We start from the raw sequence: 18,528 nt of genomic DNA on the forward strand, positions 1-18,528 counted from the left end.
ACCACCTTAAAGGTGAGCTAAAAGTACTGCAGATGCTGAAAATCTGAAATAAAAAAACTGCTGGAGGCACTCAAGCAAGTCTGGCAGCTGAAGACTCTTCCAAAGAAGCGTCATGGGAGTTGAAACATTATCTCAGTTTCTCTCTCTACAGATGCTGCCACATCTGACTTCTTGAGCCCTTTGTTACCCTGACATGCCATTCCAAATAAAACACCAAGAGGAACACTCTGATATTAAACATACTATTAAATAAAATGAGGACACCAGCTTATTATCAGTTCATCAGTTGTTAACTGCTTGGGAATGTTTCTTGGCACTCAGTGTGCCAACTTTGGACTTTAAGTTTGATGCTGCTTGAAGTAGTAATCCTTTATTGCAGAAAATAAGAGTCACTTCCAGACTTCTCAAATTCGTTAGGATTTTCCAGCAAGATAAGTTTTCTACAACCCAAAATGATTAATCTTCTAAAAGTGCATAATTAACTGTAAAATGCTTTGGGATGTCCTGAACCCATGGTTGGCACTATGTAACTATAATGTATTTTTATAGTTGATTGTGATCTGTTGCTCTACCTTATTTGAATTATAGCAGCAGATTCCACTGACAGGGACCCATTCAAGATTGGACGTTCAAGTGGATCGATCCTTTGAATTGAGCAAAAATTTGAGATATTCTACATGGTTTCCATTCAACATGAGAGATATTTCAAACTGCTCCAAATTAAAAATAGTTTATATTGTTCATTGTTTTTATCATATTGGCATATTGGAGCAGAAATAGGTTATTTAGTCTGCTGACAGATACAACACAGTGTGGAACTGGAGGAACACAGCAGGCCAGACAGCATGAGAGGGGCAGCAGAAATTTCTGAAGAAGGGTCCTGACCCAAAATGTCAACTTTCCTGCTCCTCTCATGCTGCCTGGCCTGCTGTGTTCCTCCAAATCCACACTGTTATCTGACTCCAGCATCGACAGTTGTTGCTATCTCTATTTAGTCTACCGAGCCACCTCTGCCATTTGCTATGACCACGGCCAATCCTCCACCTCAATCAACACAGCAGGCGAAGCAACATCTTAGGAGCACAAAAGCTGACGTTTCGGGCCTAGACCCTTCTGAAACATCAGCTTTTGTGCTCCCGAGATGCTGCTTGGCCTGCTGTGTTTATCCAGCCCCTCACTTTATCTTGGATTCTCCAGCATCTGCAGTTCCCATTATCTCTCCAGCTCAATGCTTTGTTTGCACACTGTTCCCATATCCCTTTTGTGTAGTTAACTAAATGTACTCAATGACTGAATCTAAAGTGAAATTAAAACCATATTTCCCCCTTAATGCGTACAATGTAGAAATACAAATCAAACTATTAAGTAGAATAGTCAAGTACAACATGCTGGAAATCTAAAATAAAAATGGATAATGTAGGAGAAACTTAGTTAAGACAGAATCTGTGGAAAGAAAAACAGTTAATGTTTTGAGTCTAAAGACTTCTTTGGAACTGAAGCATTTTCCAGCCTGCTCTTTTTTTTCTGCTGTTGAAGAACCACTGCCATCTACACATTTCTGGGATGTAGAGTTCACCATCCTCTGAGTAAACTAAAATTCTCATCTCTGTCCTCAGCTGTCTTCCAGCCAACATGAAATTATGCACCCAGGCTCATCTCCCCAGTGAGAGCCTAGTTATCTCAGTTTCTCTTTACAGGACAGCCCCCTGATCCTGAGAGCAAGTCTGGTGAACCATTGTTGCACTCTGTCTGGACAATAATATCATCTGTAAGGCAAAGAGACCAAATCAGTGCACAATGCTCCAGGTGCAGTCTAACGCAAGTTACATAAGGAAGACTTTACTATTCCTGTAATCAAATTCTTTTGTGATGGGCAGAGGCGATGGCCTCTACAATAGTGGCTAGATGATTAATCCAGAGTCCCAGCAAATGTACTAGGGATCTAGGTTTGAATCTGGTCATGGCGGATCATGGAATTTGAATTTAATAAAAGCTTGAAATTAAGAATGACCATGAAAGTGTTGTTAACTGTGGGGGAACAAAACTGATCTGGTTCACTGATGTCCTTTTAGGGAATCAAATCATTGACTCTTAACTGTCCTCTGGACAAGTAGGAATGTGCAATAAATGCTGGCCAACAATGTCCACGTCCTGTGAATGAATTAGAAAAGGCCGATATAACATTAGCCTTCCTAATGGCTTTCTGCACCTGCATGCTTGTCTTGATGAGTACACCCAGATTTCCTTCTACAACAACACTTTCTAACTCCTTACCGTTTAAGTATTACTGTGCACAGCAGATCTTCCTCCCACATTTTTCCACGTGGTATTCCATCTTTCATATTTCCACAAAGCTTGTCCAAAATGTGTTGAAGCCACTTCACATCTTGCTGACATCATGCATTCTCACCCAACTCTGTGTTAGTTGCAGACTTGGTAATATTACGTTTGGTCCCCATATTCAAATCATTGACATACATTGTGAATAGCTGGGACCTAAGTACTGATTTTTCCAGTACCCCATTTGTCACAACCTGCCAATGTGGAAATGGTCCATTTATTCTGCTTGTTAGATAATCCTTAATCCATGCTTTTATGATTCCAGCTAATGATGATATTGGGACTAGTCAGATTCCAGAGAAAAACCTGACTTGATAGAGAATAAGTTTTATTTTTTCTGTTTGTTTACTGTGGTGGTCAGTTATTGAACATATTCACAGGAGGCTGAAATGTACTTTTAACAAAAGAAAATAAATATTTATTGCACACCAGGGAAAAAGGAGTATTTGCTGTATTACATAATACAATAACTATTTGAAATAGTCTTATTAAAAAGCTAAACAAGGATTTAAATCATTTACCCTCATCAACTTTTCAGATATTCCAACTTTCTCAAAGGGTCACATCTCCATTTAAATGTTCCTGATTCTTTTGGCATAGCTGTAACTGATTTCTGGACCTACCTTTTGACATTTACACACTTCTATAATTTCAGAGTAAACACATGAATGTACCATATTCAGGTTCCAGCAATTTTCTGCGTTTTGGAATTTCTTTTTCAGCCACTCAGGACTTCTGCCCCAGACCTGTCTGTTTTGGAAAAAGCTAAACTAAAAGCACCTTTCACTCTGTCTGAACCTGGACCGTTTGGTTTTTTTATCGATGAAACAAAGCTAACTATATTACAAATTTACATGAGAGTTTCTGTTATGCATCAGAGGCTGGAATGGATTTTGTTTAATATATTACATTATAATGAGTCTTGCCTTGGTCGATTCATTCACTGAACAGCCTTGTTGCTGTACTCTCTTTTTTTTTCCCTATTTCATCCTTAAAATCTTCCACCCACTGTTTTCCACTCCCCTCTCTTCCTTTCTCCTCTCCCTACCTGCTTCTTACCTCCTACCTCATCCATTTCCCTTCCACTTCTGTCTTCCTTCTCCACTCCATCCTTCTTCCCTCAGTGCAACAAGAATGATGTGGCTGCATCCGTTACCGTGGAAATGAAACAACCTCTTCTTCACTAGCAGTCTTTGAACGGTTCAAAGTTTTCCATTAGCAGTAACCTGTCCAAGATAACTTTCTGATCCTTGACTTCCTTGCTGTTCATCTCCTCATCTCCAGTATGCCATATTTATTCCACTCCCCTAGCATTGCCAAACTTTTGTCCTCTTCCTCCCTTCCTTAATATCCATCTCCATGCTCCTCTGTCCACCTTTCCTCTGTTTTCTTTTCCTCCATGGTCTTCCTTTCTCCTCTGCCCCTTCCTCTCCCACTAGGTTCTCTGTGCTCTCCCCTTCCACCTCCTTATTCTTTTTCCATCCTCCATGTTAATGTCATTGTCTTGAACCTTGGCCTTTGCTTAATCTGAACAATTCAAATTAACATTGACTTTGTGTTTTAACTTGCATGCGATTGACTCTTACATATGTAAGATGAGGTGTATAGCTGTGGGTTTGCATATACAATGGCGTAGAAGTTGGTGAAGTAATGATATTGAAACTGTAAAAACTGAGGAAAATTTAGCATGTGTCCAAACATTTGCGAAATGTATTAACACCTTGGTGATTGAATGAATTGTACACTGTCCCAGTGGTATTTTGTCATATAGACCAGGATGTCCTGGATTGTGGCAATGAATTTGACCTCCGCTGACTGTGCCTGCAAGGATCAATGGTTGAGGAGGCAGCTCAAGTTCGCCTCAGCAACTTTTGAGTTTAGGAGATGAAAAATATCAGTTCAAGTTTTGTAACTTGACACTTGTCCATCCCTGTTTTTCATCATCTACCATTTGTGCCTTTCGCCGTAAAGACTTTGAGGCGACTTAAGTCTTGCCATTTTTCCCTCCTCCTCTAACAATTTCGTCAAAAACCACTTGTCCCAATAACTTATTATGATGTTACAGATAATAAAAATAATTTCAGTACATTTGTGTTTCTTTTTCTTTTAGGTATTCCTTTGTAGCCGCAATAGGCTATCTAACACTGTGTCAAATTAGCAGAGTATATATCTTTAATTATGGACTGTTGGCCACAGATTTCTCTGGGTGAGTTTGTTTTCAGATATTTCTCAGTTGTAATTTAGTATTTAAATTTGTAAGTGAACTGTTAAAGAAGAACACTAAAGGAGCGTAAGGAGTACAATTATTTACTTGGATAAACATAAGGAAATTGCTATACACTTTGTTTTTGCGAGAGCTTTGAGGTATCTTTAACAAGTTGAGTAATAGCAAACTCAAACGTTTTCTTTTGTGAATTAGAATTCCTGTTTTCTAATTTCTTGGGATTTTGTTTTCCATGTTGACTTTGCAGAGTGCTTTCCAACTGGTGTTGAAGCTAAGGAAGAATAAAAGTTTTCTTCAGTTATATTACTGGATTGTTCAGTGCCTTACCTCTCTTCGGTGTCAGTGTTGTAATATGAAGGGGCCAGGGTGAAATGACAACTTCCCTGGGTTATTTTACTAGGATCTTCCATTAATGCGGTGGTCATCAATACTACCATATTTGTGTTGGCTTATTTACTTATCTGGGTCATTTGCTGGTATATCAGGATTTTTCCTGGCTAGAAGTGAAATAAAAGCATGACTTCTGGTTTTCAAAGGATTGGAAAATTCTGTTGCTGGTGTTGTGGAACGTGCACCTCGGTGTATAGAATCGATGGATTTCACAATACAGGGAGCTCCAGAGTTTTCTATTAGAATATGTTAATAGAAAATATATTAGAACAGAATTAATGAAATATATATTAGAAAATGGGAGAATTGAGATGCATTATAACATTGCGGCATGAATCTGGATAGTCTATGTAGAAGGATGTTTCACTGTATTGGTGTGTGTGTGCCTATGTATATGAAGTATGTGTTTATAGTAGGCTCTAAACTCTGAGTGCATGGTCATGCAGCACATAGATATGTGCCACACAGAACAAGCAGGCCTCATGCAATGCAACGTTTCCTTTAAAATGCATGGAAGTATGTCAGTCTTGAACACGCAGTGCTGTGAAGTACAAGAAGTTATTAGAGGGAACAGTACAGCAAATGATTCTCCGTGCTCTGTCACCCCCACTTTTAAACGGAACATTGTTGTCCCTTTTATGTCAGCATGTCTTTGAAGTGCAGTTTTAGTTGGAGTCAACTAATAAGCCACCTGCTATCTCTGTCTTTTAATCCTTGCCCTTTAATTTGGCCCAAAAATATCAGTTAAAATACAAAGGCCCTGATTTTGCCAGACCTGCTAACTTTGTCTGTCAATTTCTATTTTTGTCCTGATTTTTGTTCCTGATTTGGGAGAAATCTTGACACTGTGAGCCTGGCCTTTAAAATGGCTGCCTGCAGTTATGATTCTTGGTCCAGCAGACCATGGTGGATTTGGAGTTGGGCCAGGCAACTGGGGAAACCTTCCATGAGCCAAGGAGCAAGTTTCCCTTGGAAATATAATCTTGTGCTCCAAGTTTAAAAGTAAGCAATAAAACAGAAAACATCCCCCCCCCCCCCCCCCCCCCCCCCACCACCACCTTCCTCTTTAACCCTTATTCTCCTTCTGCTCCAAGCCCACTCTCTGCCACCCTCTACCTATCTACAAATCCTTCAGGCCTTCATGCTCCTTATGCGGCTCTTTGACCATCTACCCATCCCATCTAGCCCTCGTTAGCACCCATACCACCTTATACCTATTTCCCATAGCTGCTTGTGCCCTGTGTGACCCCATTCATTCCCAAACTCCTTTTATAGTTGTTATGCCAGCTCAATTTCAAGTAATAAACATCACCCACCACCCTTTGCTCTTGCTTCTCTGTGCCAACTTACCTATTGTTCAGTGTGGCATTAATCAGGAGGCACCCTGATTGAAAATAAATGTTACCAGTCAATTGAGGATATCACTCTGAGAACCAACATATTAATACCAAAAGGTGGCCAAACACATTGAAATTCTTCAAATGTCTCCTTCCGTCACAATCATTTCGCTTAGTGCTCAATGTTTTATCAAAACAACCATTTTATTTGAGTGTTTAGTGTCACATTTAAAGAAACATTTCAGTTAAATGAGCAATTGGAACTGTCTGTCAGTCACCTCACTGTGAAAATTATAATTTGGTAAATCAGTCCTGCAGCACATATATCCTGTAATGGTTTTAGACTAAAGGCATTCCGAAATAGCTAGTAATTCTAAAAAAAACTCCACCTTTGTTTTTGACAAGTTCTTGACAACTTTCGTACACTTTCAGAATTTTATGCACTTTTTATGTGCAAGAATGTCTTTTCACAATTCCAAAGGACACCATACCTCCATCAAGGGTGTCTTGGGACTGGATCTAAAGGAGTGTGTTACCTCTCCAAAGGGGGAAATAAAAAACATTGTTCCAGCCTTACATGTCACATTCTCTTCAATCTCCCTCAACCCTACATACTTGCCAGGTCTCATGATGCCAATAAACAGTGCAACCAAATGTCCTTTACCCATCCTTCGAGGCCCTATTTATTCCCTTATGCCAGCATAGTGCCAACTTCCCTTAACTGACCTTTCCTCTTCCTACTTTCATCTACCCTGCTGATGCATTGAGTATCCACAAGTACCATGCACATAGGAGAAAAAAAATAGTGCTGTTACTTAACATTTCTGTAGATTATACTCTATTGAGAAAAGAATTCTCATTCATTAATATACATCTTGACGGGTGGACATTTGTTGACATTAATTGACACTTGACAGGCCGATAGGTCTTGAGTTTTAATGACGCATTGACACTTCTTGACGTGTCTTGACAAGTTGGACAAATCCTCTGAGTTTGTGCACTTTTTACACATCACTGCCTTCACTATTAACTGTCCAAAATGGCAGTGGAAATCCCCTTTTCAAAAAAAAAAGCCCTCTCTGAAGAACCAGATTTCTGACTCCCATCCCAAGATATCTTTGGACCATATATTGGAACTTCAGCCCCCTAAATGGGTATCCTGGCTGTCCGAAAACACACATGCACTGAGAATGGACCTCCTCTTACCGAGTTGAATCTCCACTTTGGATTTTACAGTTTTTGTTGTCTCGAACACAATTTTGTGGGAGCAGCTGGTGTTTTAATGGTCAGCTGCCTCCTGGAGCTTCGCTTGCCTGAACTATGGCATGCTGCTATTTCTCCACCTGCAACAAATGAGAAATGCTGTGTTCTGGGATGGGCCTTGTATTCTCAACTCCTGATGTGTCTGACGCAATGGAGACACTCTCTCTGGCGAAAATTGGGCCCATAATCTGCAAATCTTTGGCCTTTCCCAGGGTGCTGAAAGTTAGACATTAGAGTGTCAGTTAACAAAAGACACCAGGATATAAACAAGCCTTCATGTAGTTTCTTTTAACGGTTAATTCAATCAATAATACCAGGAAAGTTCAAGATAGAGCTTCCTGTGTTTCTATCTTCCTGAATCTGTTTAGTACACCATTCTTTCAAATGGAGTCAAATAGTTATCCTGTAACTACCAGCTCAGTTTTTGGCTCTTCACAGGGTTTGTGAATTGCGTTGTTTCACCAATCAGTTAATATTTCATTTGGAGGAACTACTTGACCTCTGTTTATCTCTCTTCATCATAGCTGCAACTAAGAATCAGAATTGTTCTGTACTGCAAGGTGTCCACTTATTTGTTCACTGTATTTCTGAAAAGTCATATAATTTGACCAATTTTTTATCTGAGACAGTCAACTATACTATAATAACTGGCAGTAGTTCTATATTGAAATAATGCCACAGAGGCCAGTGTCCCATCACCAAGTCAGCCTTTATTTCTATGTGGAGAGTCTGTGACACTGAGCCAGCTCTCAGTGAATAGGATGACTGGCACTCCTGTTCTTATCTGTCGGCTAGTACTCCCTGATTGTACCAGATTAACAGCCTGAATCAGGGAATTCGTATTCTAAGGTCCACCTGGCTGACTTTGTTACAATCTTTACATATATCACAAGGAAATCTGAATTCTCTCTAAGCCTCTTCTTTGTGAAAGGGTTTTACTGTGTAGTGAAAGAGGGTGAGAAACGTAAAAACACGTGAGTGACTGAGTTTTGAACTATGGATAGAGCTGTTATAGGTTGCTGCAAAATTTGTAGGACATTTTCATTGCAAGAATTAAGTATAATCTTTATTTCTATCGATCATGTTCAAGGTTTTGACTGAAGATATATTACCCCTGGGACTCAGCCTAGTTGGTCATGATTGATGTACTCATGATATCTGCAATAAATAAATAGTTTAGCATGCTCCTGTTCATTCACTTCAAGTTTGGCAAGTGTGAGAGGACTGTGTTTTGGCCAGTGATGTAATGGCAGGTGTATTCCTTTACTATTCGACTTCTTGGTGACACTAAATTGTCATAAACCTTGAGCATACTTGTAATGATTCCCTCTGAAAGAATTTTCAAACAAGCCGTAAATGTTAGATGTTACTCTGGCTCTACATAACATGTATGAAGAGGTATTGCTTAGGAAAACAAGTTTATATAAACATGGTATAAGCTGTAGGGCTGTTTGTCATTTATATATGACTATATTACTTTTTTCAATTTGCAGTGCTGCCACTGAGCCTTTTGTTGGTTTGAAAGTGTCCAGTGAGATATTCTAACTGCCTTTTATAGGCTGAGAATGAAAGGCATGTTTCACAGTTTTAGTATTCTGATGCAGAAGTCAAGTAGTGCTGCCTCTCTACATCACTCCACTTTGGGTTGAGGTTTCAATGTCTTCACTGAACTTAAATTCCCCCAATTCAAGCCGAATCATTCCCACGTTTTGTTGGACTTTACAAATTTATTGTGAGGGATTGTTTGTTTGTTTTGCTGGTCAACGTTCACAATTTCTTCAGGATGGTAACTAGTTGATCATCCATCTTGGCCCCTCCTGGGTCCACAGAATCACTGGCAACAAACTTCAGCAATTCAATTGACTATACACGTTATCAAAGCAAAACAGCTGGCTGTAATGGATACAGCAAACCCCAGCTATCCTTAGCTGCTTCATCAATGACCTTCCCTGTCTCATATAGGTCAGAAATTGGGAATTTTGCTGGTAACTACATTGTGTTCAATAACATTCTCAACTCCTTTTAGATACTGAAATAGTCTGTACCAGCATGCTGTAAGACCTGGACAATGTTCAGGCATGGGCCTTTATGATGGAGGGAAAGTAACATTTGTTTGAAACAAGTGCTGGACGGTGACCTCTTCAACAAGACAGAATTCAACCTTCATCCATAGAGCCATACAGCATAGAACAGACTCTTTGGTGCAACTTGTCCATGTTGAGCAAGTTTCCCAAACTAAACTAGTCCCACTTGCTTGCGTTTTGCCCATATTTCTCCACCCTTCCCTATTCATGTACCTCGCCAAATGTCTCTTAAATGTTATAACTGTACCTTCTTCTACTACCTCCGGCAGTTCTTTCCACATATGACCCACACTCTGTACGAGAAAGTTGCCCCTCAGGTCCCTTGTAAATCTTTCTCCTCTCATCTTAAAAATACGCACCTTAGCTTTGAACTCCCATGCCTTGGGGAAAAGACCTTTGCTATTCACCTTATTCATGCCCTGGTGATTTTGTAAATCTCTATAAGGTCCCTCAACCTCCTACAGTCCAGTCAAAAAAAGTTCCAGCCTCTCCGTATAACTCAAACCCTCCAGTCCCAACAACATCCTGGTACATCTTTTCTGAATCATCTCCAACAATATCCTTCCTAAAGCATGGCAACCAGAACTGTATATACAGTATCCCAAAAGTGGCTTCACCAATGTCCTGTACAAACTCGACATGATGTCCCAAAACCTATACTCTATGGCCTAAGTAATCTCTTTACATTACCTTTACTGAATTCCCCTACCAGCATCTTGGGTTACTACTGACTAGAAATTGAACTGGACCAGTCATATAAATGCTATGGTTATAGATGTGGGCCAAGAACTGGGAATTTTTTGGTAACTACATTGTGTTCAATAACATTCTCAACTCCTTTTAGATACTGAAATAGTCTGTACCAGCATGCTGTAAGACCTGGACAATGTTCAGGCATGGGCCTTTATGATGGAGGGAAAGTAACATTTGTTTGAAACAAGTGCTGGACGGTGACCTCTTCAACAAGACAGAATTCAACCTTCATCCATAGATCATTCCGGTAAAATAGCCTACCACCTTGGATCAATTTACATTCTGACTCCCAAAAGCCTGTCCATCATCTGCATGACACAAGTCAGAAATGTATTCAAATACTCTTCATGACTGTATAGTAGCAAATCCAAAAACTCAAACTAAATACCAACAGCATAAAGAAGCTTGTCCGTTATCAACCTATCCACCTCCTTGAACATGCAATTTCTCCACCACCAATGCATAGTGGCAGTGGTATCATTTACAAGGGGCACTTCAGCAACTGCAAGGTTTGATCAGCAGAATGGTACCAGCTTTATAACCTAGGACAAATTTAATAGATGCAGGGGAACATCACCTGCAGGCTCTTCTCCAATTCACACACAGTTCTGATCTGGATATATACTGTGATTCTTTTACTGTCACTGAGTCCAAATGATATATGTTACTCTTTTTTACAAATACTGTGGGTATAGCTACTCCATATGAAGTGCGGTGGTTCAAGAAAGCAACCATCACCATCTTGTCAAGGACCGTTAGGGATTGGAAATAAATGCTAGTGATACACGTGCATCCTATGAACAAATAAAAGGATTCCAGATTTAGCCCTTCATCTCAGGCAGGCAAGCTGGAAGTAGGGCCAATACAAACGTCCCTAGTTCCATAAGTAAAAGCGACCAGGGTTCGGTTGGGGAAAATCTATAACGTACCTATACACATACTTGAGAAAAGATTGGGATGTAAATCATTCCGGTAAAATAGCCTACCACCTTGGATCAAACATAAATAACAGTTACTGCCCTGAAGAAAATGTGATTGAAAAGCAAAACAGACAGTCTCTCACAGTAAATTTGTAAAGCCCAACAAAATATGGGCAAGATTTGGTTTGGATTGGGGGAATTCAAGTTCAGTGAGGACAGTGTAATCTCACTCCAAAGTGGAGTGACCTAGAAGAGGCATTGCAGTCAGGTTTTAACACCCTCAGATAGTAAGAACTGATGCTGAAGTCAGAGATAACCGTGTGGAGCTGGAGAAACACAACAGGCCAGGCAGCATAAAGGAGCAGGAAAGCTGACGTTTCAGTTTGGGACTCTTCTTTAGACATGGGGGAGGGGGAAAGGAGCTCTGAATTATCTTACTGCCTGTGATTGAGTTATAACCCTGCTGCGAAGCCTCTTCCTGGGATGCCTACCTTGAAGAAGTTCTCCTCCCTCTGGAAAAACCTCAGTGAATCTTTATCCCACTGCAGCCCTCTGGCAATCTCTTTGGCCCTGAAATTGCTTGCTGTTCCTCCCACCTCACTGACCAATCTCCACTGCTCCCTACCTGCACTCACCTATCACCATCCCCACTCCCACCCACCCTCTGTTTATTTTGGAGCCCCATTCCCTTTCCCTCCCCTGTTGCTGAAGAAGGTATCCTGAAATGTCAACTTTCCTGCTCCTCTGCTGCCTGACCTGCTGTGTTCCTTCAGCTCCATGCTGTGTTACCTCAGACTCCAGCATCGGCAGTTCTTACTGTCTCTGACTTAGGGAATGGTGCTTTTTTTTTGCCACACGCACATCACCTGCCCAAAAGAGAGACTCTTTTTTTGCAGGGTGGGTGGGGTGGGGCGGGGGGGGGGAAGCGGGTGGGGAAGAGCTTGGTTTTGTCATTGATTGTGATCTAGCCCAAGCCCATTGCTTTCAAAGTGACGGCTGGAATTGGAGAGTTATTATTCTTTGGTAGGTTTTGTGTTCATTTAGGAAGTGAAGTGAAAATGAACACTTTTCTTTGTAAAATCTGTTTCGTGTATATTTTTCATTGAATAGAAATACTTTAATGTGCCTTTTATTAAATAAACTTAGATTTTCTGAAATATATATTCACGGAGTGGCATGCAGAGAACTGGGGTGACTCTCTGTAATTCCACTGTGCACCCTATATGTACCCCAAGCCAAGCTAGCTAGTGGATGACTCCACATTCTTGCTAAAGAGAATTCATCCTGTCATCAGTGATAATGGGAACTGCAGATGCTGGAGAATCCAAGATAATAAAGCGTGAAGCTGGATGAACACAGCAGGCCAAGCAGCAACTCAGGAGCACAAAAGCTGACATTTCGGGCCTAGACCCTTCATCAGAGAGGGGGATGGGGCGAGGGTTCTGGAATAAATAGGGAGAGAGGGGGAGGTGGACTGAAGATGGAGAGAAAAGAAGATATTCTGGAATAAATAGGGAGAGCCTGTCTCTGCCTCCCTAACCTGCTCTTCGTCTCACCCATCCCTTCCTCCCACCCCAAGCCGCACCTCCATTTCCTACCTACTAACCTCATCCCACCTCCTTGACCTGTCTGTCTTCCCTGGACTGACCTATCCCCTCCCTACCTCCCCACCTACGCTGTCCTCTCCACCTATCTTCTTTTCTCTCCATCTTCGGTCCGCCTCCCCCTCTCTCCCTATTTATTCCAGAACCCCCCCCCCCCCATCCCCCTCTCTGATGAAGGGTCTAGGCCCGAAACGTCAGCTTTTGTGCTACTGAGATGCTGCTTGGCCTGCTGTGTTCGTCCAGCTTCACACTTTATCATCCTGTCATCAGTCCAGTTTATGCAATGGCTGAGTTGTCATGAACCAAGTCTGAGTAAGAGATAGTAGAAATAACCTAGTCTCACTTTCTTCTATTGGGTAGAAATCAAATTGTTTTCTCTCTGGAATAGTCTTTATTATGAAATTACTCCAAAACTGAAATTTGGAGTACATTTTGTGATTCCTTGTCTAGTTCTTCACCTTTCTGAAATTTCCACACAGCTTGTGCATACCTACTTAAGGACTAAGTTATTTCATTTGTGATTTTTTTTAAAATATAAACCCGATTTAGCTGGAAAACCTAGTGAGGAATAATCATAGCATATGTCAACATGCAACCTTTGTTTTCATTCTAAAGATGATGCTCATGGCTATTTTCACACTTCGTTCCAATCATTGGGCTTTGTTTCATGAAGTCAATCTTGTATTTTTTTATATTATCCTGTGCTCTGTTTCTTTTCCTTTATGCTCAGTGGATTCTTGTGGTGAGTTGTTTATTCTTCTCATGGTTACTATTATTAATTTGCATGAAGTCTTGGTGTGCTATATAATGTACCATGTTAGCTGTGATGTAACTGAATACTTACTGAATTCCATTGTAACCCAGTAATATTCTTTTCTTTTAGCGTACAGTGTAAATATGCTGGAGATTTGATTAATTTCAGTAGGATTCTCATGAGTAAACATGACTACAAGTTATTTACCACTGCTCAATGGCTTACTGCAATTGGACAAGAAAGCTGCTGTTTAATAGTGGAATGAAACAAGTAAAATACTGAAACTGTACAGCATTTTTATTGGCAAGGCAATGTTTATTACTCATCCCTAGTTGCCACTAGGGTATTAAGAGTCAACCGTGTGCCTGTTCACAGGTCAGGGATGAATGTAGGGTGGGTAAATAATATTGCTGGTAAAAATTTGTGGAGGATGAATATGCGTTGTTTTTGATGATTTTATCAGTTTCTTATCATGATCACGAGTGCTTCAGTGGCCTTGGAGAACTCATCTATTCCCACCGTTGTGCTTGGGGTCATCTGCAACTGGTGGGTACCACAAGAGATGCAGTGTATGGGCAAAAATAATAATACAATGCTTTAGATTTACAATTTGCTACCTTTATTGAACTTTGTTTAAGTTTAGATTAGTTGTTCTTTCTTACAAGATGATGACGTGTATTGTTTTTCTGCTGGTGACAGTAATTCAACCTCTATCGGTGTTAGTATAACAGATCATTAAAAGCAGGTGATTGAGGTTAATTAATTAATTGACTGACTGGGTAAATAAAATGAGGAAACAAGTGGGGTTGATGTGCAGAAAGAGCTGTAAGACTGCTTGGCTTAGGGAGGTAATAATGTAGTGGTAATGTTACTGGACTAGTAATCCAGAGCCTCAACTTTGGGGACATGAGCTAAAATCTCAAAATAGCAAATAATGAAATTTGAGTTCTAGTTTTAAAAAAAAAAAAAATCTGGGAGTAAGAAGTTAGCCTAATGGTGACCATGTGACCAATATTAATTGTTGCGAAAAAAATGTCTAGTTCACTAATGCCCTTTAGGGAAGGAAACTGCTGTCCTACCTGGTCTCAACACGTAATACTGCGTGGTTAATAAACTCTATCCACAAAGAAAGACGGTCTAGTTTCTACCTCACTTAACTGGCTTGGATCAGGATTAACAATTGGTCAACTAATAAAGGCGTAATATTGGACTGGAGTCATATGCAGGTTAGATTAACTGCCTCTGCCTCTGAACAGTGAGCTGTTTTGCTTTATTTGACTCTCCACTTTTGAGTGAGGTCAAAGTTTGCCTATTGCTTCTGGGGCAGGCTCACAAGTGACCTTGATTTTTTTTTTGGGGGGGCGCAGTTGTATTAAAAAATATTTATTTTCATAATCTGTGGAATATATGTTCGTGATATTGTTTTGAAGAAATGTTAATGGCCATTTCTTTTCTGAATGGGGTAAAAATTACTTCATACTGAACTAGGGCAGCAGCTGTCCAAAGGGCTAAAGCACAATGCTGGTTATTAAAAGGGAGCAGCTTTCTTGGACAGTCACGGCATGCCATTTTACAGGAACCGAACAGTTGATGCACAATAAATGTAGTATATTTTGATTTCCTGGTCTACAGTTTCAAATATGTGAAAGCATATTTTAAAAGGACAACTCCCTTTTATCAGATCAATAATTTAACTTGTGGGATTAATTTGATATTATAATAATGTGATGTTGTCTTTTGGTACATCTTGGTTGGAAATAGATCTTCTCAAGAGTGGGCGTGTAAGTGGACTATCCCAAGTTTCCTTTATGGTTCTGTAATTGCTCATTCTGCACTATAGATAAATGAGGCAGGAAAGGGTTCCTTTTCTAATAGAATTCCTACTGTGTGGAAGCAGTCTGTTTTGACACGTTGAGTCCACACTAACCTGCCAAAGACCATCCCACCCAGACCCAGCCCCTACTCTCTCCCTGTTACCTGGCATTTCCCATGGCTAATTCACCTAGCCTGCACATCCCTGGATAGTATGGGCAACTTAGCATAGCCAGTCCACCTAACCTGCACATCTTTGGTCTGTGGGAAGAAACCAGAGCACCCGGAGGAAACCCCCGCAGACACAGGGAGAATGTGCAAGCTCCACACAGACAGTTAGTTGAGGGTGGACTTGAACCTAGGTCCCCAGCCTTTGAGGCAGCACTGAGCCACTGTGCCACCCCATTCTCATTGATGAGCATCCATCTGATTCATGAACAATATGCAATAGATAAAGTACTGGAAGGAAAAGCCTGCAACCATCTAAAGTGCAATAAATTTTAAGGGTTGATAAAAAAACAAATAAAGCAAATCTTACTACTTAGACGTCAGTCCACCCTATCTGTCAGCTTGTATTCCTATATTTTTTGTTTAATAGAAACTTCATTATTTCTACCCAGCATCTTGTCATTAACATTGTTTACATTGTTGTGATTTTTTTTGCTGTTCCGTAGTTCTCATTCATGTCTCCCCTGCCTCCATGCTATAACTTTAATTGCCAGTGTAGTTCAAATGGGGATTGAAGTTTGTGCATCTCTGCCTTTACGTAAAGGCAAAGTGAAAAATTCACTGCTTCATCTCAATTGGATGCCATATTTTAATTGAGGAAAAATGCCCTGTAGTTGATAAAATTATTAATATAGAGATGGAGTATTAATGGAACATTAAGTAAGATGGCAAGATTTAAGGAGAGTTCATGAAGTGAGCATTTGATGTTGTTTTTGGGTGTGCAAATAGTTCCAATTCACTGATTCTACCTTGTAACTGAGCATTTCAGACTTGGGTCACTGAAGCTCGGAGGTTGTGTCAGACAAATGACTGTTTACTAGAAATACCTGAATTTTTAAAATAAAATCTCATTTGGGTGCTATTTTCTGTACATCAGCAATTTCAGATTTTGTGGATTATTTAGTATCTGTTTCTATATTAATGTAAAATTGAAGTTATTTTCTTTTCATTTCCAGTCCCTTGATGATAGTCACTCAGAAAATTACCAGTCTTGCCTTTCAAATGCATGATGGTAAGAACCCAATTTGTATTTTTTCACTTTTCTGATTCTGAGCAGTACTATTGGACATGAAATATAAATTTTATTTCTCTCTGTACAGATGCTGCCAAACATGCTGAGTTTCTTTAGCACTTTGTTTTTATTTAACTAACCTGTAGCACAATTAAAAATTATTTTCAAAGAAATTGGTTGAAAATGACAGCTGACATCTTGAACCTGAACCTTTTTGGTCCAGAGATAGGGACACTACTGTTGTGCCAAAGGAGCCCATTGTGGCATTGATATATGCTGAGGTACTTGCTGTTTCTGTCCTAACTTAACTTTTGTCGTAATATTTACTATTATTCAGTCTGTGGATGAATCTTCTACACAGAGGAAAGGTTCTCCGGTAATGTGTGAGATTTGACTCCTTCCTTACCAGTTTTTTGAGGTGATGCAGCCTGTCAAAATTCAAACCTTTGGACAAATGTGTGGATGTAAGTTTTATTACGGAGGTTAAAAAAGCACCTTATCAATAATTTAGCGTTCAGAATATTCCATACTTTGACTTGTTTGATACCAAGCTACTTCTATGTCTTTCTGCTTACTGCCTGTCTTAAGAAAATGAAGGTAAAATGATCAAGGAAGTTTTATTTTATCATTAGCTATGTGACATTAATATTGCTTCTATTTAGTAACAAATTCAGCTGGTGTTTAACATTGTATTTTACTCGAACCATTATTCTACAGTGCTGATCTAGTGGCAAAAATAAGACTGCTCCTACTATTGAATACAGCAAGGCCATATTCACAAAATGGTACCGTCTTGCATTAAACTTCATTCAAAGGAGTTTAGGTCAATGCACCATCCTATGGGATTACGAGTCATTATTCCACCACCATGTTGGTATCCTGTAATGATCTAAACTTTATGCCAGAAATGGTTGAAATATTTTTGAATAAGAATGGAATCAAACACATTCTTAATAATACTATATTAGAACATAGAACAGTACAGCACAGAACAGGCCCTTCAGCCCACGATGTTGTGCCGACCATTGGTCCTCATGTATGCACCCTCAAATTTCTGTGACCATATGCATGTCCAGCAGTCTCTTAAATGACCCCAATGACCTTGTTTCCACAACTGCTGGCAATTCATTCCATGCTTTCACAACTCTGTGTAAAGAACCCGCCTCTGACATCCCCTCTATACTTTCCTCCAACCAGCTTAAAACTATGACCCCTCGTGTTAGCCTTTTCTGCCCTGGGAAATAGTCTCTGGCTATCAACTCTATCTATGCCTCTCATTATCTTGTATACCTCAATTAGGTCCCCTCTCCTCCTCCTTTTCTCCAATGAAAAGAGACCGAGCTCAGTCAACCTCTCTTCATAAGATAAGCCTTCCAGTCCAGGCAGCATCCTGGTAAACCTCCTCTGAACCCTCTCCAAAGCATCCATATCTTTCCTATAATAGGGCGACCAGAACTGGACGCAGTATTCCAAGTGCGGTCTAACTAAAGTTTCGTAGAGCTGCAACAAGATCTCACGACGCTTAAACTCAATCCCCCTGTTAATGAAAGCCAAAACACCATATGCTTCCTTAACAACCCTGTCCACTTGGGTGGCCATTTTAAGGGATCTATGTATCTGCACACCAAGATCCCTCTGTTCCTCCACACTGCCAAGAATCCTATCCTTAATCCTGTACTCAGCTTTCAAATTCGACCTTCCAAAATGCATCACCTCGCATTTGTCCAGGTTAAACTCCATCTGCCACCTCTCAGCCCATCTCAGCATCCTGTCAATGTCCCGCTGCAGCCTACAACAGCCCTCTATA

The 18,528-nt window shown here is 40.2% G+C and overlaps 1 protein-coding gene across 2 annotated transcripts in view; it reads left to right on the forward strand.

The window, feature by feature from the left end:
- The window catches only part of mboat1 (membrane bound O-acyltransferase domain containing 1), a 95,450-nt gene that overhangs the window by 29,826 nt on the left and 47,096 nt on the right, over positions 1–18,528 (forward strand). For both annotated transcript variants that reach the window (XM_048548378.2, XM_048548384.2), the window contains 2 exons: positions 4,451–4,546; positions 16,666–16,721. In XM_048548378.2, coding sequence (XP_048404335.1) covers positions 4,451–4,546; positions 16,666–16,721 — 152 coding nt within the window. The remainder of the gene's footprint in view (positions 1–4,450; positions 4,547–16,665; positions 16,722–18,528) is intronic.

This window comes from Stegostoma tigrinum, chromosome 2 (assembly GCF_030684315.1).
Source record: "Stegostoma tigrinum isolate sSteTig4 chromosome 2, sSteTig4.hap1, whole genome shotgun sequence".
Classification (NCBI taxonomy): Eukaryota; Metazoa; Chordata; class Chondrichthyes; order Orectolobiformes; family Stegostomatidae; genus Stegostoma; species Stegostoma tigrinum.